The 24,586-nt window shown below is 37.2% G+C and overlaps 1 protein-coding gene across 2 annotated transcripts in view; it reads right to left on the bottom strand.

The window, feature by feature from the left end:
* si:dkey-220o5.5 (actin filament-associated protein 1-like 2) overlaps nt 1-23,340 on the bottom strand; it is a 43,316-nt gene extending 19,976 nt beyond the window's left edge. For both annotated transcript variants that reach the window (XM_057356945.1, XM_057356946.1), the window contains exons 1-3: nt 23,143-23,340; nt 6,434-6,571; nt 3,599-3,732 (exon numbers count right to left, since the gene is read on the bottom strand). In XM_057356945.1, the coding sequence (XP_057212928.1) occupies nt 3,599-3,732; nt 6,434-6,571; nt 23,143-23,158 (288 nt within the window). In that variant the 5' untranslated portion in view covers nt 23,159-23,340. The remainder of the gene's footprint in view (nt 1-3,598; nt 3,733-6,433; nt 6,572-23,142) is intronic.
* Nucleotides 23,341-24,586: the final 1,246 nt, after the last annotated feature.

Below are 24,586 nucleotides of genomic sequence, written 5' to 3'. Positions count from 1 at the left end.
GAGTTTAATGTTATCATCCCCCAGTAGATGTCCCTGTCCAAATTCTTGTAATGAGAAACAAAGTTGTTTTTGAACGGCTATAATTAATGTTAAAATAAATAAAATAATAATACATTTAATATATACATCAGTTGCAGTACTAATATCAGAATGTTGGTTTCCATTCATAAAATGACGTTGTTAAAAAAAATCTGTTGTTTCTACATTAATTTGGAGATTAAATGTGAAATTATTAGAATGTAAAAGTAAATTTAAAAACATTAATGTTATGTGTGATTAATCAGATAATTGATAAATTTTTCATCGATAGACAGCATTAATATATATACATTATAGAGGGAGAGAGAGATTATTAAGACTGTCCATATTTTCTAATTTACAATAAATTTTAGTACGAAAGTTTTAGTGAATCTTGATTTGTACGGAAAAAAAATGTTTGAAAAAACTTATAGCAGCAATACTTGTTTATGTATTTAGGATAAGTTCAATTGTATGTGTATCATGCTGTCACAGCTTTGTCTGCTGTTGGATGACTTCATGTCACCCCTGAGGTTTGATTTTGTTGAAATTCAACAAACACTGGACTGGAATGGCCACAATACATCTAGAAATGCTGATTAAATGAATTTTTTTCCTGCGGCTGTATATTATATTTAATTAAAATGTATATTGTGGTTAATATAATTTATGTCTAGACATCACTTGTATGTGTATGTCATAAGCAAATATGAAGCATTATGAACATTTTAATTAAAAGACATTGGACTTGTTAAATGGACTTGTTTTTCAATGGTTCTTGTTGTTGTTGAAGCTTGGCAGACATGGTCGATAAAAAATGTTTGTTGTATAAACAAGAGCTGGTTGAAGATTCTACAACTGTGTTGCACAAAATAACAGCAAAATGGGTTTCAAAACATCATTAAGGTGAGTGCTTAAAAAAGACCACCTTTTTCCAATTTTGTTTAATTCAGTTTCAATTCAGACCACAGAGGAATTTCACTTTAGGATTAAACATTAACATTCTGGATTTATAATTATTCATTATATTATATATAATATATATATAATTATTCAGCCGAAGGAGGAAATTATGCGACAGATGCACAAACAAACGCAACATAAATCTCACACACTCCCTATAACATTCTTCCTTTTCTACACAGAACCTAGTTTACTGTAATCAAACAGATCGAATCACAACTTAAAGTACTTTTTGTAGTGTACTAGTTTTGTGCTGAACAATTCATCTGTGCAAGTCATTCCACAAAAGAGGGTTTTCATTTTTAATCGAAATCTGAAAATGGCGTTTTCCAGAGGTGATCCCTCTCTGATCAGTCCGACAGCTTGGGCAGAGCATCCGTTAGTTTGCTGCCAGCTCCATTTCTGACCGCCTACTTTGTAGATTGAATTAATTCACAGTGGAATAAAACAAGTCACACCCTCTATTTTTATCATTCGATATACTGTTTTGCTCAGAAATCTTAAAAATAAAGGTGCTTCACGATGCCATAAAGGAACGTTTTTTGTCTGAATTGTTCCATAATCAGCCTTTAACATCCAAAGAACCTTTCTGTTTCACAAAAGGTTCTTTGTGGCGAAAAAAGGTTCTTCAGATTATAAAAAGACAAGAAAGAGATGGTTCTTTAAAGAACCCTTCGACTAAATGGTTCTTTGTGGAACAAAAAAAAAGTTATTCTATGGCATCGCCGTGAAGAACCATTAAAGCACCTTTATTTTTAAGAGTGTATGTCGCAATATTTAAGTCGATAGTGACTTCCGGTTCAACCAGACACTCCCCCATCTGCCAATGTCCCTGTGTGAGGCTGGTTGGGATATCAGAATTCGCCAAAACACAACTAACTGACTGTGCTTCCTCAACAGCAATGAGTGAGTTTTCATCATGGTTATTCCTCCAGCGCTGCGAGTCTTCTTTAGCTCTTCCCGTCCCTGTTGTGTACATGTGGTTGCCCGCTTGAAAATCTTTGGTTATGAAGAAGGATTTGACCTTTGACCTCCTGCCTCGCACAACCCTTGGGTGAGATGAGGGGGAAAGACCGCAGTGAGGGTGATCTGAAACTGGGAAGCTCTCATCAGGCGCCCACAACACAAGCTCGGGTCCAAGCCCGAAGCCCTGGGCCCCACAACCGCCAGTGTGCAGCCGGCTGATCTGCCCTGTTATTATGGCCACTGAACTAGTGTCGCTTAAAATACACATCACAGCGCGCGAATACACACTGTAGCGTGCTGTACCATATACATTACAACGCCATCAAACACTAGTGTTCTCCCGCCAGTCCAAACACACACTATAATGTTTTAATAGTATGTGTATTGCATTTTTCATTTATATATATATATATATATCATACATGTTTTTCTAATGTAAATATTATGACGATATCATAAGCTTTTATCCTCAAGCTAAACACTACAGGGGACATAAAAATGATTTTTTAAGTATACACAGCCATGTTCCAAAATAACTTTGTGCCACACCTGCCACAGGCGGTCATAAATATTTTTTAACCAAATGCTGTATGATAAACTAGATATTTTTAAAATGGTGTTTACCTAAAAGGCTGTAGACTAAATCGAAGGTGGTGCTTTAAACAGGATCAAATATTTCTATTCTGGATATATATAAATACAAAACATCTTATGAGAAATGTTGGGTAAAAGCAGCAAAACATGTGATAGTCACTTGTTATAGTTCCTAATCAAGTTACCGAACAACTGCCAATTTATTTACTTACATTTTCACTCACATTTGGCGCTTGGCATGTGTTACTCACTGCAGCACAACAGAAACCTCTAAAAATATACACTAGTGAGTGATAAGCCACACCAGTGGTCACTTGAAAATTATATTAATACATTCGGTTCCTTTCTCTAACAAACAATGAAACCGTTTTTGGATTTATTTGCACATTGTGGTGGTTGATTTCTGCACCTGAAGGAAGTGTCGTTATCTTTGTTTTTCACCATGAAACAGAAAGAGGCGAAAAACTGGAACGCTATCTTTTGACAGCTTCTTGTCCTCACATACACAAACATAGACACAGACCTTGAGGCACAGTTGTGTGTGCTATTATTCGTCTGTAATCCTCCAAAGATGCAGAATGCAAACCGCCCCCCACATACACAAACCCTCACTGCGTTCCTGTGAATGGATGGTCTGTTCAGATGATATTAAAGGCACGATATGTTAGATTTTGCATTACAATATCCACAAACCACTAGCACAGTGTTACATATTTTGTACACATTATCTCAAATGTTTTCACAATGTTTGAATCTAGAAATATTCACAATTTAAACCAAGGTTACGGCCCTACTTATTGCACTTTTTGGGAATAATGTTTGCTCATGAATCGTAGCCAAATGTGTTCATTTAGAAAGCCAGTTTGGATTCCATGTTGATTCTATGTATTATTTTAAACCTGTTACATGCAGAATAATAATCTCACATATTGGTTGAGGCAATATAAACATGAACATCTATGAGACTACTTAGAGGTCATACAATGTAAGTACGTGTCTGGTAGTCTTACTAAGTAAGTTTTATGGACATTTCAGTGGCAATGAGTCTTGAACTCACGGCAGGTTGCAGCCATTCAGTAGAGGAGGCCGAAAGAGCTTCTTCTGTCAAATCCGCTTCAGCAGTGGTGCTTTCCCTGAGATCACCGGGGCTCCCGGAGGGACAGTTCATAATCATGTACTCCGCATCTTCAGCTAAATAAAACACACACACATAAAACTTGATGCATCAAACTTCATTTTTAAGTTTTTATTTTCATCTTTCATTTTAAGTACTTTTGGGCCAAATAGTTCACACAACTCAATTTACAGAATAATGTCCCATATTTGCTTAAATTCCTGAATTTAGTCAACTACGGATATACTCCACCCAACTCATTTAAATGAATAACTCAATTTTACTTCAATTAAAAAAACGAAATAAAACCAAAAAACTTCTATTTCACTTTGTTATACTGTTGAATTATTTACATACCACACTTAAAGGCGGGGTGTCCGATTTCTCTTAGCCGTTGTTGATGTTCAAATCACCGAAACAAATGCACCCCTACCCCCATCTTTCGCTTTCGTCAGCGCTCGGCTCGACTAATGTCCGTCCTGTGCACTGTGCACCTCACTGCTGATTGGCTACATGGTTGTTTTGGTACTCGGCCCGACTCAGTTGTCTAAAGCGTAATTTGGAAATCGGTTACCCCGCCTTTAAGACAGACCAAAACATTGCTCAAGTATCTGTTCAAACTGCTTGTGTTTATGTACGTTCAATAGTAGCAACAATGCATCATGCACTCATGGTGACGGTCAACAAACATCATTAATTAAAAAACAACTCTGAAAACAACAGGCAGCTAACAATGACAACAACAGCATAAATAAAGCAGGACACACTCAAACAGTAATAGCATTACAACAGCATAATCTTACATGTTGCATTCTGGGAACTTTCAAACCCTTGTTTTATTTTCAGTTGTTTGGATAAACACTTAGGGGCGGTTTCCCGGACAGGGATTAATACTAGTCCTAGACTAAAATACATTTTAAAGCTGTCCAGACTGAAAACAACTATATACAATATTTTTTTCTACTATGGTACTAGTGAATGATGTCCCAGAACTGAACATTGCTAACATCAAGTCACCTCCCAGGCAGTGCTGTGATCTGGGGTTGCTGCAGTAGGTCAGGTCTAGGTTCAGCAACGTTATGTGCCCAAAGAATCAGGTGAGCTGAGTACCTGAATATACTGAATGACCAGGTTATTCCATCAATGGATTTTTTCTGCCCTGATGGCACGTGCATATTCCAAGATGACAATGCCAGGATTCATCGGGCTCAAATTGTGAAAGCGTGTTTCAGGGAGCGTGGATTGGCCACCACAGAGTCCAGACCTTAACCCCATTGAGAATCTTTGGGATGTGCTGGAGAAGACTTTGCGCACTCTCCCATCATCAATACAAGATCTTGGCGAAAAATGAATGCAACTCGAAACGATGCCACGGCGACTGCGTGCCGTAATCAAAGCTAAAGGCGGTCCATCGAAATATTAGAGTGTGTGACTTTTTTGATGGGCAAACAAAGTCATTTATACAGGTTTGGAACAACTTAAGGCAGAGTAAATGATGAACGAATTTTCATTTTTGGGTGAACTATCCCTTTAAGAATTAAAGTCCAATCAACAAAATAATGTCTGTTAGCAACATGATGACAACGAACTCTATTTCATATACACACAATAATAAATTGACTCTTTCCAGTAAAAAAAATCTCAAATTAAGTTACATTATATCCTTTGATGGACAGCGTGAACTATGCTGGCACACAGACATCGTTCAAAAATATAGCTTTAAAGGTATATTAGCAGCCTCACAGTGAGAGACAGGACAGAAAATGGTCACATAAATTACATTCCAAAAACCTTGGTGCAAGAAACCTTGTCTAAGGAGAAGTGTAGAATATGTCTCCTTTAAAAGGATGAATTATGTAAGCCATAAAGTAAATATTCCGGCAGTTCCCAAAAACTCTGCCGACAGCATCTCTGTTTACTGTGTATCCACTATGATGCTGCACAGTCCAGACTTGGCTCTGTCCCACAGACATGAGGTCAGTCAGGACGGCACAGAAAAGCTTGATATTTCCAACAGAGGAATTTACGAGCCAGAGAGAATGAGGGAAGTGGCGGACTTTGAATTTAACATCTGTCCCTCATAACCTCTCCATGACCCTGAACTGACTCCTTTATACACAACTGTCTTGCAAATGCCTTCTGTTCAGCTAACAGCTGATGAATCTGTGCACCTGCAGGTCAATATGAAGTGCGATCCTGAAAGCAGCACACCTACAATTTCTACATGATTCGAAACATTTATAACCTCCGGCAAACCCAATCGTGTAAGAGAATAAATCAGTGTTTATAAGAGCTGTGGTGTAGATGTAGTTTTTGTATGTAAGTATAAAGCATCAAATATTTATTAAAAACGTGCAAGAAAATGCAGAACATACATTTTGCCAATCACGTGCAGATGGAACAACCAAAGTAAAGTTCTATATTTAACATCAAATATCATTTCATCAAGTATTGGTTTAATTGCTGTTGTATGTAAACATACGCTAGACAACTAATGTATATACAGTAGGCTATATAATAACATACAGTAAATACTGTATGTGAAAACCCATTTTTATGATTTACTGTTTTCTACATAAAATCATCCTGCATAATGTAAAGAACATTCTGCGAAAATATAATCTTGATATCTTTAATATCGACTGAGTAAGGTCTTGTCGAAGATTGAAATCATAGTGAAATTAATGCTTGAAATCAATTTTTGAGAATTTGAATTAGATTTCACAGACAGGGTCACATACTGTATATTGGACACACAGATGAGAATGAAGCGGATACCTGGTGTGTCCTTGTTGTCCTGCAGCTTACAGAGCAGCTCTGAGATGGATTTCTTCTGGGCCTGAGCAATATAGCTGAGATTTTCACTGTCCAGGACCAGCAGGAACGCCTGGAGGTCCGACACCAGCCGGGCCAGCACTATAAACATAAAAAAATGAAAGAAAAGGAAGCCTTAGATGATAAAAATACCCGAATGCATACGAAGGATAAATACATATACAACTACGTCAGAACTTGTGAATATAAACCAAACATAAATCATCCTGAATGTACTTAAAGATATAGCTCATGCAAAAACCAACATTCTGTCATTATTTATTCACCATCATGTCATTTCAATCCTGTATGACACAAAAGAAGATATTTTGGAAACCAAGCGACATTAGCCCCCATTGACTTCCATTGCACAGGCAAAACCACAAAACTTCATTTGTGTTCCACATTAGAAAGACTCATACACAGGTTTTGAATCACACGACTCTCTCAGCTAATGCAATGTGTTCTGTATTTACATTCACATTTATGCATTTGGCAGATGCTTAAGCAACTTACATTACATTATCCTATACATTTGTTTCGAAGTATGTGCAATCCCCTGGGATCGAACCCTCACGACCTTGGCGTTGTTAGCGCCATGCTCCAACCACTGAGCTACAGGAAAGCTTTTACATTGTGCATTCCTGTAGCTAACCCGTTCAATTCATTAGGCATCACAAACACACGAAACATGCTCCTTTATCAAACACTGTGATATGTGCGGCCTTCAAGGGTCATTGTTGTATGCGTGTTCATATTTTTGTTTATCCTGAATGGCCGAAGTGCACGGCTGAAGCTGTGATATCTGGTGACTGGAGAAGGACAAGAGGCCTGTACCTGTTTTATAATGTTTTCAAGTGAGGCCTGGTCTCTGTCTGCCCTTATTATGTTGCCTCCAGACAAACAGGCCACTGTTTAAACCCTTACCACAGTAAACATACAGAGACTACACACACTGTGTACATTACACACATACACACCATCAGTGGGCCTTTGTTAATGCAGTCAATTCCCCCCTCTCTCTCACACTATTTCACACACTCTCTATCTGCTGGTTTCTCAAAGTCTGATTCATTATTGCTGTTATTACTTTCACTCATGTATTGGCTTAAGAATCTTAACATACGTCAAGCCCAACACTTCAGCACTTCAGACAGTAACTCTGTTCTAGGCTTTTTTTTCTTACTGTTTCTAATTTGTCCACATTATAGTATGTTAGGGTCAGGGTAAAAAAACATCTCATTTCCCCTCACCTTCCTTGAAAACAAGAGGTAAAACGTAATGTCAGAAAGTCCAACAACACAGCATTATAGATTTCCTTTAAAAGCTCAACAAGCCAGCTGTTGTGATCGGGCTGAATGGTCTTTTTGAAAGGAACTTTGTGAAGAACCACATAAGGACCTGCATGAAGCTTATAAAGCAAAACTGATGATTCAAAACTAACTCAAAGATCCAGCGCATGAAATTTAGCGGCATCTAGTGGTGAGGTTGCGAATTGCAACCAACAGCTCCCTCCAACCCTCACCCCCTCCCTTTTGAAGCACTGCGGTGGCTGACACACGACTAAGATGTCGTCACGATTTCACTTCTATGCTGAAGGAGATAACGTATTTACGAAACGCTACCTGTAGAGCAGTTTGTCCGTTTAGGGCTACTGTAGAAACAACATGGCGAATTCCATGTAAGGGGACCCGCGGTGTATGTACAGTAGATAGAAATAGCTCATTCTAAGGTAATAAAAACATAACGCTTCATTGTGTGAGCTCTTTATACACCTCTGAAGACATAGTTACAGGACCAAATACAGTTTTTACGTATACAGAGACTGTCCAACTAGTATCAGAGCAAATCAAGATTTTGCATTGTGATGAAAACAGTGGGACCTTTAAAAGGTCCAATCACAACTTCCTGTTTAAATTAAATAAAACAACATCGAGACAGGAACTACACATGTACTTATAAAACCATTGCATGAGTTCTTTAACTTGTCAAGGTAAATTCATAAACATACATTTTATGTTTCTCTTCAAAATTGCAGTAAAATTGGTTTCTTGATTCTTGGTTATCTTGTTTGTTTCCTTCTGCTAATACAAAAAGTCTTCAAAAATCACTCCAGAAGAATAGCGCCAAGATTAAGCGCTCTTCAATACCACTGTTCTCTGGTACATCAGAGAGAAAAGGAAAGTGTAAACGTGGCTCCTTATCTGACACGGAGCTTTTATCGTTTGCCAGAGGAACAGTGTGTTGAATGAAAAAGATCCCGTTTCAAAGACGGTGCCTCTTTAACTTTTCTTCTTAAGAATCATATCTCTGAAACTTACAGTCAAACAATGGAACATCAGTAGCTTTGACTATCAAATCTCTTTGAACATCTGCATTCCCATGGGTTTAAACGGGGTCATGGGTGAACACTGGTAGACATTTGACCATGCCTCTGCAACACTCCTTTCAAAAACACGAAAGAAGCCAGGAGAATCCAGGACATCTCACCACAATAATGAATTGTGGCTAGCTACTTATGATGGAGGATCCAGTTCAAGACTGAGAGAGCTGTGGAAAGCCTCGGTCTACATGCAAGCAGGCTTTGAAGGAGTCTATGGACATTTATGCCTTTTCTGTGCTGATTTTTGTTTTCTTGTAGTTGTTTGTCATGCAGCTCAATTGAGTCAATGGTCCTCCTGAGCTTCACTGTAAAAAATCGTTTTTATTTTAAAGAAAATAAATAACCTGGCTGCCTTAAAATTTTGAGTTCATTCAACTTAAAAATGTTAGTTAACTAATGAATTCCATGCAAACTCGTTGTGTTAACTAATATTTTTAAGTTGAATAAGTTAAAAGTTAAGTTAACTCCGACTGCATTACTCTTCAAGACGAAAGTCATATTCAGTTAGGATGCCTTGAGGGTGAGTAAAACAGGGAAATTTTGTTTCTAGGCTGAAGAATCCCTTTAAAGTGACTGAAAAATGGTGACAAAAAAAAAACGTGGACACTGCAGATTCTGTGAACAAATAATAAATAATTGGAACATCATTTCACTGACATGCAAGAACAACTATTTGTTGGAAGTGGAATTATCACATTGTATAGTAGCTATGTCTGTCAATAACTGCAGTAACTATGTTTAAAGGGGTCATATGGCGCGAACATGTGTTTTTCTGTGTCTTTGGTGTGTTATAAGTTGCCCATGCATGTATTAGACACGTAAAATTGCAAAAATGAAAGTGTCGGAACAAAACATGCATTCTATCTAAAGCGAATGCTCACCCAGACCTGCCTGAAACGCCTCGTGTAACCACACCCCCACAGATCTACGTCAGTTCATGGTATGAGTTGACTAAGACCGCCCAAATGTACACGCAAGTCAGTACTGTCAGTACAATTGCTTTGGAACCTGATGTTCCAAATATGGTAAGAGGCGTTACATTTCCGTCACACGCTTGCAGTATTCAACCAATCACTACGCACCGGTTAACTGGCCAATCGTAGCACACCTCGCTTTTCAGAGCGATGAGCTTTGTAAAAAATCTGCGCGTTTCAGAGAGGCGGGGCAAAGAGGAGATACAGACATGCACGTTATGTGGAAAATACAGCATTTTGAACCTTAAATCGTGTATACACATTGCATTACATCTAAAACAAACCATAATATTCGTTTTAGCCGTGTCATATGACCCCTTTAATAAAAGAAGAAAATGTGTTTACCATAGTCAATTTGTAAAAGGGAAATCTGCTGTAATTTTTATATCAACCAAGTGTTAACCTTCAGCTTTTATAACACACAATAAAAAATAAATAAAGTTGTTCTAAGGCAAAGCTCATAGTTAAACGTTGTATGGAACATGCCAGAAACTTTTTTTTCTTTTCAGGAAACAGGGGGTTGTAAAGGGGACAACAAATATCACTTTTATAGTTAACACCTATGCCAGAACCCTTCCTGTAGAAAGGTAAGAGATGTCTGTTTTCATTTATTGAACACATTGACCTTCAGACGTGACAGAGTTGGTGGTGCAGTGCTAACAGTAAAGTCATTAAGCAAACAGAGCTCTATACACATGAATGTCTGAATGAGGCCAATGATCATTTTCAAGGTCCTCAGTCTTCACATTACCCTCTTTTCTTCTCCAACATCCTCCATTTCTCGATATTTCATCAGATCTCCTTTCACGGGTTGATGTTCATCTTTAGCAAACAAATTTACTTTTTACTACTGCGTATGTGATAATCTCAAACAATTAAACATAGGGATGTAACGATTCACCATGAGCCGGCTGAAAATCGATTGTAATGTGTGACGATTCAAATCGGTTGAGGTGTGAACTGAATCGCAATACATTTTTTGAACAGCAGGGGCCGCTATTTTCACTGCAAACCTAAACGTGAACATGCTGATATTTCTTAAATGCAAAAAAATCAAAGAAAAGCACAGACAGTATTACAGACAGACTTTTTCTATTATTAATTTGTTATAAAATTGTAGTTTAGTTTTGTTATTTGAAATAAAACATAATTTTATTATACAAAGAAACATGAAGCATTTAAGAAATAATGCAAGGGAAGTTGTTCATTTCTAATTTGTTTCAACTCATTTTGTAAAAATAAATCGTGAGTAAATCGTGAATCGCATCGCATCGTGAGTTGAGTGAATCGTTACATCCCTAATTAAAAACATTTGTTTTGTTTTGTTTTTTTCATAATGTGACATGAAATAGCTTCTGAAATGAGGGAAAATCTCATTTTAACTTTCGGAAGTTGATTGGATCATCACCATGGAAGTTGGAATGAGGAAGTGTGTTTTTTAGTATTCAACCTATGACCTTATGCATTGATAACATCAGAGGTGGACAGTAACGAAGTAAATTTGCCTGAGTACTGTACTTAAGTACACTTTTTCAGTATCTGTACTTTACTTGAGTATTATTTTTTCTGAGTACTTGTACTTTAACTTCACTACATTTGAAAGCCAAATATCATACTTTTTACTCAACTACATTTATAAAAAGGTCCAAAAGTAGAAAATGGTTTCTATGCAGCGGGGTTTCCTGTGTGCGCAATTTATCTGGCTTGCGATCTGCAAGGACCTTTTACTGTTGCCAAGTATTTCAGTTTTTCTAAGCTCGCAGTTTTCCGGCAAGCTTTGAATGGCCATTTGGCAGATTTTTTTAACACAAATCTGGCAACTCTGGGATCTTCCCCGCTAAACTAATGTAAACGTAGGCGCTGCTACACCATTGATAGTGCTCTAAAAAGGCTAATAGAACAATAAAAGACGAAAAAGGCACATGTTAAAGTGTGGTGTAATCATCTGTGTGTTACGATCAGTCAAAGATCGTAGAAACATTGTCATGAAAATGATCGGCATAACGGCTAAACCGTAAATAAGCATCACATACACCTTGAGCTACACGTGCGTGTTAACTTCTGATCTGCTGCTATATAATTTAAAGCGATTTGGAAAATGAATGATGTTTTTACTGGAAGTAACTATAGTTGAAGTATTCCTGTTGAAATAAAAACAATAGAACCCTGCCCAAAATACAACATAAAATGTAATGGATTTAATGGTTATAATGGGAATTGTACTATGGATACTTGTTGTCTAATTGTATGTGATGGAATCTATTGGTGGGATGGTAAATCCTATTGGAATAAAACCCAAAACACACTACAAAGAGGAATTTGATTTAAAAATCTCATTCTAATTAAAAAAATCATTGTTTTTTTTCAGCAGGGATGGTATTTGAATTAAAACCACAGTATCCACAAATTTACCATTTTCTAAATATAGGAACCATACTCCAATTAATAATCTTTAGTAAAACCACAGCAACTAAAAATACCATAGTTTCATTATACTAGCTATAGTTTATGTTTGTAGTTAAATTATGGTAATACAAATGGTAATAAATCCAACAAACACATGGATTCTTACACTTTACTATTTACAAGAACCTTACTACTTACTGGCAAATTGCTGCTAAAACTGGTTAAGGGAATATACAAAATAAAAGAACACTGCTTATAAATACATATAGGCCTGGGGGGCTAATGAGGATAATTAGGCTAAATGATCATAAAGGATTAAGCTGGATAAAGAAGGACGCGGTCTCTTGACATGTTTTCACCACAAAATTTCAAATGCTATTAGATTATTAATGATAATCTTAAACTATAATTTATTTTATTATTAAGTTTATTTATTTTATTTAGCCTTGTTGTGCAAGTTCTCTGGAGCTTGTGCAGAGGCAGCAGCTTTTGCCAGAGGGGAACTGGAATCCCCTGGTTGGGCCTGGGTTCTCCTGAGGTTTTTTTTCTCGATTAGAGTTTTGGGTTCCTCGCCACCGTTTGCATACTGTTTTTGCACTATCTGCCTGACCGGGGGGGCTGCTTTAGAATCTTAAAGTTTTACTTAATTAATATTGCATATAGGAATTTATTATCTGTTATATTTGACCTGTGCTTCTCTCTCCTTTATCCTAAATGTGTGCTCTCACTGAGCGTGTGTGTGTGTGCGTACTTGTCTGTGTACGTACGTGTGTGTGTGTGTGTGTGTCTGTGTGTCTGTGTGTGTTGGTGCGTGTGCGTGTTGTGTGTGTGGAGTGTTTTGTGTGTGGGTGTGTCTGTCTTCTGTGTTTTCAACCTTTTCTTGTTTTTGCAGGTACAACTTTGATTGTTTTGCTTGTAGTCAATGTGTCTCATGTGCAGCTGCATTGTAACAATGAAAATTGTAAAAGCGCTATATAAATAAAGTTGAGTTGAGTTGAGTTGAGATTATGGTATATCTAAACTAAACCTATGTGTGCTAAACATATAAAGCTCTTAAAGAAGTTGCTCACTGCAAAATTTGCCCCCATTGACTTTCCATAGTAGGAATAAAAATGACTATGGAAAGTCAATGGGGGCAAATTTTGAAGTGAACTACTCCTTTAATACAACTGATACTGTGAGCTACTCGGTGTATTCAGTAGGTTGCTTCAGAGGCATAAGGTATACGACAATAAAACAATGCACAACTGACATAAAGGAAATTTACTTTTAATACTTGAGTACTTTTAAAAGCACGTACTTCTGTACTTTTACTCAAGTAAGAATCTGTCTTTACAACTTTTACTTGTAGTGGAGTAATATTTGACCAGTAGTATCTGTACTTTCACTCAAGTAAGGAAGATGTGTACTTCGTCCACCTCTGGATAACATAATGCTTTACCAATTGAGCTACAGGAACTATCTGGCTTAAAGTGACAATTCATCTCAAAATAAAAAAACTGTCATCATTTACTCACTCTCTTTTCATTTCAAACCTGTATGACTTTCTTTCTTCTGCACAACATATTTTGAAAAATGTTGGTAAACAAAAACCGTTGGTCCCCATTTACTTATATTGTATGGACACAAAGTCAATGGGGACCAACAGTTTTCTGTTAACAGCATTCTTCTAAATATCTTCTTTTGTGTTGTGCAGAAGAAAGAAAGTCGTACAGGTTTGAAATGACAAGAGGGTGAGTAAATGATGATATCATTTTTTTTATTTTGGGGTGAACTATCTCTTTAATCATCCATTTTTCTAAAACATCCTTTTGGTTACTCTTCAAAACAAAACTTTTTTGCAAACTTTCAATAATTAAAGAAACGTTCCATGTTAAATATAACAGAATCATCTGTGTGCTGTCAATTAATGAATAATATATTATATAATAATAATATAAATGCATAAAATAATGTAGTCTCATCCTAAAGGTTGTAAAACAAACAAACAAAACAAGTCATTACCAGAAATCTATTTCGATCTTGTGGAAAATTAACAACAAGAGGTTAAATTTTGCGACAACTGGAATTAGTCCTTTCCCCGTATTTTTCCAAACTGTCTTGCGCAAATGCAAGAAGTGAGGAAGCATTATCCGAATGTGAATAATTTTCTGATCTACAACATGCCACATGTTACAACACAATCTGCAAATATTTTGTGAGTTGGTTAATTCGTATGAATTCGTACAATCTCATACCCACGTTTTCTAATTATTGTACATTGGCACGATTTACACTGTAAATATTCACACAAATTACCAACCTCGTAAAATTTTTACGAATTCTTGTGAAATCAGGCTGGATGTTATTGACAGATTTCAAGTTTTATTTAACCCAGAACAATATGAAAATTCTGTCATTGTTTACTCACCCTCTTGTTGTTCCAAACCTGTATAAATTTATTTGTTCTGATAAACACAAAGAAAGATATTTTGAAACTTGTTATCAATTGACAATTCTGGGGCATCGTTGACTACCATAGTAAAAAAAATAGGGATGCACGATAAATTATCGGCCATATCGGTATCGGCCGATAAATGGTCATTTTTAATGTTATCGGTATCGGCCGATAATCAAATTTAGGCGGATATATTAAAGCCGATAAATCATTTCGTCTGGTTAAGCTTCCTCAGCTACATGCTGCTCACAGTTAAAATACAGCACAGTACTGTCTTTCTGTCGCAATGTCAAAACATTGTTGATGTTGGTAAAGTATGTAGATACAGTATTTATGAATGTGTAAATTATAGGAACAAAAGCATATTGTTTGAATCAGACTGCTCTGAATGCTTTCTGTCTTGAGACCTGTTAGACTCGTGGCTATTAAGAACATTTTAATTTCTGGGTTGCTCTGGAAGAACATCTAATTTGTTTATTAAATAAAAAATATACCAGAAAGGTTTGAAGGTTAAAGAATCGTAAAGTGGGCTTGGTACGTGATTTTAAGGGAAAAGAATGGAACTAAAGGTGACCTTGTTTTCTGCAGTGAATGTTTTCAAATAAAAGCAGTTGTCCACTTTTTGCCTTTTGTTTCAGTCTTAGGGAATTTTATTTTAATATTTCGATACTGTATATCGGCCAATATATCGGTTATCGGCTTTCAATATTAAAGAAGTATCGGTTATCGTTATTGGCCAAAATTTACATATCGGTGCATCCCTAAAAAGAAAAATGGTAGTCAAAGGTGGCCCAGAACGGTTTGCTTTCCTAAATTCCTCAATATATCTTCTTTTGTGATAAACAAAACAAAGACATTACACAATAATTGTTTCTACTATGGAAGTCAATGATGCTCCTGAACTGTCAGTTCCTAACATTCTTCCAAATCTCTTTCTTTGTGTTCAACCGAACAAAGCCATTTACACAGTACAGGTTTGGAACAACTAGAGGCGAGTAAATAATGACAGAATGTTAATTCTAACTCCAATTTTTGGGTGGAGTATGCCTTTAAAAGCATCTACTGTCTACAAAAAGTGAAAAAGTGATTTGACTAGATTTAGAGTAAACAGAATTTACTGTGATGTTCTACATGCTGAACATTAATGCTTGTTGTACCAATCACATAAGAATCACGAAAAAACAGTTTGACAAGGTAAATTACTCTTACTGTACTGTAAATAACTGATTTCATTACCTCTACGTTTAACCTTTCCTCTCCGTTGCAAAAGCCTAAAGGAAAAACAAAAAAACTTTAAGAGCACTTGCCTGTAGCATTGATTCAACACTATAAATCTATTTTCGGACCGACCTCAGCAAAAGAGTCACATTTCTAAATAAAAAACTGCCTGAATGAACTCGATGTGATCTTGCTGATCAATGAAATCTGAGTCCTTGTGTAAAATGTGTGGGGGTTTATGCTTGGGTCATCATATGATCCCAAACATCACGGCAGCTCCATTCACCCTTATGCAAGCACTTCTGGCTCACTGTAAAGCTGTCATGTTCTGCGAGGGGGCGAGACCACTTTCTACATTTGATTCATTAGCAAAACTAATGCCCTAAGGTGCATGGGCGTCGTCAACATTTCGGAAATGCCACGAACACCCACGACGTGCGTTTGTGTTGGTGAGGACACAGAGGGACGTTTTGCGTTCCCTGCCTAAGTGCTTCAAAAGGGGGTTTAACCTCTTGTCAACTGATCTGACTGGCTGACCCTTTTGTCTAACACAATAGAACGTCTGTCAGAGGAACCAGTGAATGAAAGCAGAGGCCTGGAGCGGCAACAGTCTCATCCCTAACTTGAAATAAAATTGAATGACCTACGAGTAAGCCATTTTTTGGAGATAATCCTCTTAGTATTGTTAAATCGCAGGTGCACATTTAACAAAAACAATATACATTACATATGGTTGTTACTGTATCGTTCAAGTTTGAAGCAAAATAGAAATACAGTACATGAAACTGCTTAGTTAAAATCCTCATTTGAAAAGGGCACCACACACCGTGCTAACCGTGGTTAGCTTTACCATTGTCACAACCATGACAACCCAGACTACAAGAACAAACAAAATCTCATTTAACTAGGGATGTAACGTTTCACTGTGAGCTGGTTGAAAAACAATTATAATATGTGACGATTCATATCAGTAGACATGTTAACTGAATCGCAATACATGCTTTGAACAGCAGGGGCCGCTGTGTTTACAGCAAATTTAAAGCGGTACTTCAGGCTTGAATCAAAATTTCCCCATGTTTTACTCACCCTCAAGGCATCCTAAGTGAATGTGACTTTCTTGAAGACTAATATGAGGAATACATCTGTGATCTTAACAAAGGTCTTCTGAAGCGAATCGATGCATTATTTTTAAGAGAAATATCCATATCGACAATGCTATAAACGAAAAAGAGGGTTGTTTTTCCACTAAATGATGACTAGGGATGCTCATTTCGGTTAATTTCCCTAACCGAGAACCGACACTCGTTATCCGAACATTACCCGTTAACCGATAAGATTCTAATAATAAATTGGAATTAAAAAAATACATGCTGCATCTCATTTCGAAGGCTGCGTCCTCCGGAGGTCGCGTTTGTCCGCCGCATACGCCTTCGCATACGACATCCGGAGGACGCAGACTTCGAAATGAGACACAGCTACAGTTGACGAGGGTCTGTGACACGTTAAATATACAAACATTTTTTTCACAGATTTATTTTAACATGCAAACAGCAGCATAACGAATACATCAACAACAGCACCTTATTATATATTATCACATTTTCACGAACCTGCGGCGGTTTGGACAATGGAGAAAAACTAAAATAATATATAAATCCAAAGCATACAATAAACAGGCAAGAAAAAAAATGAGTTAATTAACAAAATATGACAAAACGAAAACACAGAAGAACCGGCAAAGTTTATATCATTCTGAAAGTTTTTTCATCAAATAAAAATAGCAGGCCTACCTCAATCCAAAGCTTGGAATTTTTATTTAATAAAGTAACATGTTTACGTGTTGTGGTGACAGTCTGGAGCTTGTTGACGATTAGACCCGCGGCAGAAAACACCCTTTCAGATGGCACGGAAGTCCCGGGAATGTAGAGATGACGCCTCGGGAAGCGCGTCACATTTGCTTTCCACCAGCCAGTCTTAGCTAAACATATATAAATCCGATCTGCTATACCACCCAAAATACAAACATTATTTTTTACTTATTCATATTTCACATTCGTATTTTTACGTCACGTCTAAAAGAACGTTTTCTTCTCCAAAGCATATGGGCAGCCGATGCTAAGTATCCATGAGATAAGTTTATGCAAAGGATAAATTGATGGCTAGCACTGAAATTCCCTTGCAGTAGCTCCGCTATTAGCTTTGCTGAGCCGTAGACACGTCGGGAAGACAGAGAATGTCACAGCGCATTGTGAGCGCGATTGTCCCGTGTCTACATTTAAAACAAAGAACTTGAGCTTATGCAAGACTGCCAGTGGCACTCCGTTTGGAGGAGTAAATCCCTGACAAATGTGGCCTCAACAATCAGATGAATTACACGTGTCCTGTTCGTCAAGTGATTTGCGTGATCGGATTTTAATCGGTCTCGAAAACGTTTCGGAGGGCATTTACACCTAGTCGCACGCGTCTGCACGCTCCGTGAGTTAATGCTTAGCATGTTTTTCTTTCACCATACAGAAAACTAAAAACATGTACGATTTAATAGTCATTTAAAAACGTATTATTAAATTATTTTTATTATTATATTATTAATATTATTAAACTTAAAATAAACCGTTAAATTAAATCGTTTAACTTATAGTATTAACCGGTCAAAATTTTAACGATCAGTTAATGGTTAAACGGTCAATATGAGCATCCCTAATGGTGACGAAAGCTCCCGCCCAGCGGAGCCGGTGTTTCTATTGGCTGAAAACAAAAATTGTTGTGTTCATCACAGGACCTTACGACACGCCTGCGTCATTTGCCGGAAGAACAAGCCTCTTGTTCGCCTGCAGCGGATGTTAGACATTATCGTTAATAGTGTTGTCAATATGGATATTTCTCTTAAACAAACGCATCGATTCACTTCAGAAGCCCTTTGGTAAGACCACAGAGGCATGTCGAGCAGTTCTTTGATCGATGGATGCACTTTTTGGAGCTTCAAAAAATTGCCCCCCATTCACTCCCATTCTACTGCTTGAAGTAAAAGTATACGTGGTATTATAACTCCGACTGCATTATTCTTCAAGAAGAAAGTCATATTCACTTAGGATGCCTTGAGGGTGAGCAAAAGATGGGGACATTTAGTTTCATGCCTGAAGTATCACTTTAAACGTGGATATTTCTTAAATGTAAAAAATCCTAGAAAAGCACAGACAAAGTCTTAGTTTGTTTATATTAAAGAGACTTTTGTATTATTCATTTTTTTATTTTATTCGGAATTTGTTTTAAAATTGCAATTTAGTTTATTGGCGAGTCTCACAGTGGGCGGTAGTGTTGTCAAAAATATCGATATTTCGATAAGTATCAATACTGAAGAATCTGAAACGGTTCCAATACCCATGTCCCACGTATCGATATCAGCTGCGCGTTCCCGCTCTCTTTCTCTTTTCCGGCAGTGAGTTGACACACACTGCACGTGAACGCATAACAACAGAGCCCCGCCTCCTCTCACAGACTTGACTCGTTTGTGGCAGTTAAATCGTGTTTATGTTAGAAAAGATGGCCAGTCTCAGTAACACATCTGGCCTGGTGCACGCTCGTTACGCTTCCCGTGTTTACCATAGCGATCCATGTATGTGCGCTGATCAATAATTTTATCCACTCGTTTCATTCGCCCTGGTTATATGTTGTTTATGTTTTTACAGAGTCTCCGCAACAGTTCTCATGTTTAATGCACGCGTTTCTGTCTTTATGTGCGCTCATCAATGATTTCATCCACTCGTCTTGTTCGCTCTGGTTAATTTGATGTTTGAAATAATGCTGGTGCGAGTAAAGTCTCCGCAACAGTTCTCGCGTGTGATACACGTTTGCACTTCCGTGTTTACCATAGCGCTCTATGTGTGTGTGCGCTGTTCAATGATTTCATCCACTCGTCTCATTCGCTCCGGTTAAAAGTTGTTAATGTTAGAAATATGCGGAGTCTCTGCAACAGTTCTTGCGTTTAAGTTTGCGTTTCTGTCTATATGTGCGCTGATCAATGATTACAGTATGGGCCTATGTGAATAAAAGCCAATTTAGCCAAATAAAAATGTAGGCTATTAACTAACATTAACGAACAATGAATGAGCAATACATTTGTTGAAGTATTTATTAATCTCTTTTAAATGTTAGTTAAAAAATACAACTATTTATGTAAGCTCCCCTCTTGAAAAATCCAGTATATGCTGGGTAAGGTATGTTTTGATCGGTGCTGGTTTGATCTTAAACCAGCTAAGAACCATCTTAAATCAGCATATGACCATCTTAAACCAGCACATGAACAGTTTAAACCAGCACAAACCAGCAAACCAGCATCAAAACATACCAAACCAGCATAGGCTGTTTTTTCAACAGGGTCTGGTCCATTAATACTGACAAATACAACTTTGATTTTAAATAATAAATGTATTTGTAAAATTAACATTAGATTAACAATTAATAAATAATGTAAAAATATATACCTCATTGTCTAGTCTTGTTCAATTTAACTTCAAATAAAATTTAAAAAGGCCTATATTGCTATTGCTTATTAGGGCCTTATTGCTATGGCAGTTTATTCCCCGTGGTATCGAAAATGGTATCGAATATCGATATTTTTTTAGGTATTGAATCGAAGTTAGAAATTCCAGTATCGTGACAACACTAGTGGGCGGTGCACGATTATTCGCATTTACCACTAAATCCTGCTGAAATCGAGCTGGCTACGATTATGCAAGGCATGGATTTTTTTATGCGTTGCTTGTCCGCAAAGCACAGCTCTGAGATCAGGAGATGCTGTTCGATCTAAAAGTAGTGCAAGTTTGAGTCGCTCGTAACGTGCCTTTGAAAAAGCAACACCCGTCAAACAACATCCTGTGACACAACTCCGCTGAACCCTTTGAAATGGCACTGTGTTTGGAAAATGCATCAACACAAACGTATTCACACACACGGGCATCTAAACATGTTTAAATAACAGTTGATGCCACCCAAAAGATACAAGAACCCTTATCTCAAACATATGCACAACCGCAAACAGAGGTGACATTACAATGTTCATGAAACTCAACAAGTGGAGAATGCTGCTAACAACACAAATCTCATGGGTTTGATTCCCAGGGAAAGCATATATTGATCAACTGTACAGCTTGTGTCTAAAATGTGCCTGGCAAATGTATACATATAATAAATGTAAAACAGATGAACAGGGTGTGTGGCGATTGACAATCAACTCTGAATCCAACAAATGAATCCAAGCTGCTCAAAGTCTTTGATGAAGAAACACAACCACCAAACTCATTTAGGCTCCTCTAACACAGCTGCTCTGAAGAAACATTGGTTTGTATGGCATAATGGCACAGGAGCAGAATCTAACTAGATTCACAAAATACGAAAGACAAAGTGTGATTGAATAAAATGTGATTGGTAAATTCTCTATGGAATGAAAGTTATGCAATGGATTAAAGAGGAAGAGAGAATTTGTGTGGGTGCTGATTTGACCAAGATTACGGTGACAAACTTCTGAAAAGTGAGAGGACAGCCCAACTATTTTTAAAGGGGTCCTATTTTGCCTATTTTTCAAGGTCTTTATTGTGTTTATGATGTGCCAAACAATCGGTGTTCATGTTTCGATTTTTTCAAAATGCTTTATATTACACCGCCAACTTGGCCGTTTCTCAATGCGCGTCCTTCAGCGGCCTTGTGTCCTTGCTCTACATCATCAATAACCGTCAAAGACCAGTTCCAATACTCAAGAACAGACAACGCATGAAAGTAACTGCACTGAATGCAGACTGAAAGTCATAAGTCATTGCGGCGTGTCCATCCAAGTTCATTCTTCTGGGACTACCTCTCAAGACCGGCTATGGCGAGAACACCGTTCTTGAAATTGAGAAACGGCCCTCGATTCTTAGAAAACAGGCTGTTGAGTTCCTGGTTCTATGAAGTCCCTCCTTCCAAAACGCTCTGATTGGTCAAGCTGAGCCAGTCTTTTGTGATTGGTCTAGCGCTTAGAGTGTGTGTTGCGATGTCCAACCCATTAACCTATCCGTGTTCCAGGGGGCAGGGTTTATGTAAAATTTGTCCGTCATGATGTAGCTCATTGTAGACCAAAGGAGCCGTTCATTGTAGTTTTTAAAAAGTGATTTCTGTTAAAGAAAATATCTTCCTTTTCTGTGAACTCTGAGCGTTGCGCCTTGGCAGATGTTGTTTATGCTCAAACACCACTCACTAACTACATTTAAAGAAGTGAAATTCAATTGTGAAAAATCGCATGAAAAAGTGAAATTCATGCAAACTTCCTAAATAAAACATGTTTACGAAAAAGTAAACGCGTGAAAATTTGTATCCAAAAGTAAGCAAAACAAATCCGAGCAAAACCTCCCATTGGAGACGTCCTCGTTTGTAAAAACACTACAGAAATATAGTGAATAAAGTTTTTTTTCCCAAAATTGATTTCTCTTTAAGGATAAGGATGCAGGTTGTGTTACAGTGTGTATAAAAACAGAAGTCTATGACATTTACATTGATAGGCAATTGTGTTGGGGCTCATACTTGTTTTGACCATGATGTGACTGAAATTGAAAAAACTGCCTTTATGCAAAAAGTGCACACATTTTTCCTGATGATGCCCATTTTGTTTTGGGAATGTTTCGCAGGAGAGAGTAAAGCAGTCTTTATTTGCTTACGTTACACTTAAAACACTGCTCGCTCCTTCAGTTAAACAAACCAACCAAACTCCTTCCCTTGAGATTTGGGTTGTGGCAGACGAAGCTGTTTCCCAAATCTCTCTCTATTACTGACATTCCAGAACAATGATCCAGTGTACAGTGTCTACTGCAACGATGAGAGATGAACACTGGGATGTATGTCTGTTATAGCTCTGATGGAGTCAATGGGGTGGTTTTGTCACTGAGCATTCTGGGTGAAGAAATATCTACAGAAGGATGAGGATAAGACAAGACACAAACTAGCAACCTTTTGATGTTCTCTAGAAAGTATCGTGCGTGATTATGACTACAAATGAATCATTTATCGATGCTGAAGTTATTACATACAGCAAGCGAATCGAACTGACACAACACACCTTCAACCTCTCAGCTAGAACACAGTTCTTCTTAAATGCTAAAAAGACATTTCACGTCACTCATAAAATGTCTTTGTGAGTGACATAAAGTATAGTACATCAAGCTTTCACACGAATATTTCACACAGACTTGTAGACACACTCAACACTGATGTGAAAACAGCGCTTTACCTTTCTGCTTGTCCATCGCTGGAAACGCTCAAAGCTTCCAAGTCAAATGCTTTCGGTCGCTTCCACAGTTCATCGCTGTCTGTCCCCGGGTTTGTAAAGTAATTCAAAGTGAATATTTGTGCAATTCGAGGTAACGGGAAGAAAGGCGAGAGAGAGAGGAAGATTTGAGCGCAAGCGGCTACATATCAGCCGTCCACAACATCACTTTATGTGTTTGAACTCTCCGCCTCCCGTTTGGCTTCTGGAGCTAACGCCAGAAATAAAACAGCGCGACTCAACAGCGCCACCACATGGACCTTAAGAATACTCGAAGTCATCGTTGGCCGTAGACGAGATTAAAGATGAATGTGTTATTTACGCACAAACGCACGTCAAAATGTATTGGAAAATATATCTGTATGTCTATTTAAACGGAATAAATTATCCTCTGTGTGAGCACTGCTTCTAAAAAACTGAATGTGTAATGTCTGTGTGTATTGTTCTATATCTTCAATCTGATATATGTATATATATATAGTTATTATTTATCACATGAAATATGTCTTTAAAAAGACATTTAACGATATGTTTGGTCATTTTTCTGTTCCTTGTTTTGGGTCCTGTCTTGTTCTCCTCTTGTCATGGAAAAACTTGATATACCTTGCAGGCAGGTTTGAGCATGATTATGTTTCTCATTTGTTAAAAAGCGCATAACTGTTTCCATGTAATACTGGGAAGTCCCGGGACAGGATTAAGTATTACTTTTGTAGGGTTTATAAATACAGTTTTCATCTAAGGAAACCAGACATAATTACCTTCAGTTTGTTCGATTCCATAACTTTATTGATTTGAATATACGTTCAAATTATTTGTTAGTTAGCAAATATTCGAGACAATAAAAATAATGCTACTAGTAAAATCATAACAACATACACTCATTTTAGTAAATTCACTTTATTTTTCCATTCACCACACTTTCACATTAAAAAAAGGGAAAAAAGCACAATTCGTGAATCTGAGAAAATAAGCATGGCAATGTTAATAATTGGAACATTTTTTCATAACATGAAAAGCGTCGGATGCATGTACATGTAATGTTAAGCGTGTTTTCTCGCTTGAAAAACTTTTAGTCCTTTAAGTGAATGAGTGAATCAAGTGCTTTAGGATCTGGTCGTAAGTGCCCTTCTGCAAACATACAGAAAAAAAAAACTAATTCAGGAAACCTGCGTGCTATCACTTCTAAAGCCACAAATATTTTCAGACCATAAACACAAAATCAAAGCTGCCGCTGAAATACATTATGATTGATAAGTATAATAATTGTATTATATTTGAGTATTGTGATGAGTGTGTTAAACTAGTTTGTGCTCCTTACAACAGATTTTAAACAGCAAAAGTGTAAGGCATAAAAATAAATATTTGTGTTAGTTTTATCTGCTTAGATGATTGTTTTCTCTTGAAGAGT

Source organism: Triplophysa rosa, linkage group LG17 (genome assembly GCF_024868665.1).
Source record: "Triplophysa rosa linkage group LG17, Trosa_1v2, whole genome shotgun sequence".
NCBI lineage: Eukaryota > Metazoa > Chordata > Actinopteri > Cypriniformes > Nemacheilidae > Triplophysa > Triplophysa rosa.
The sequence above is the reverse complement of the archived record's forward strand: the minus strand, read 5'-3'. Positions and strand labels throughout refer to the sequence as shown.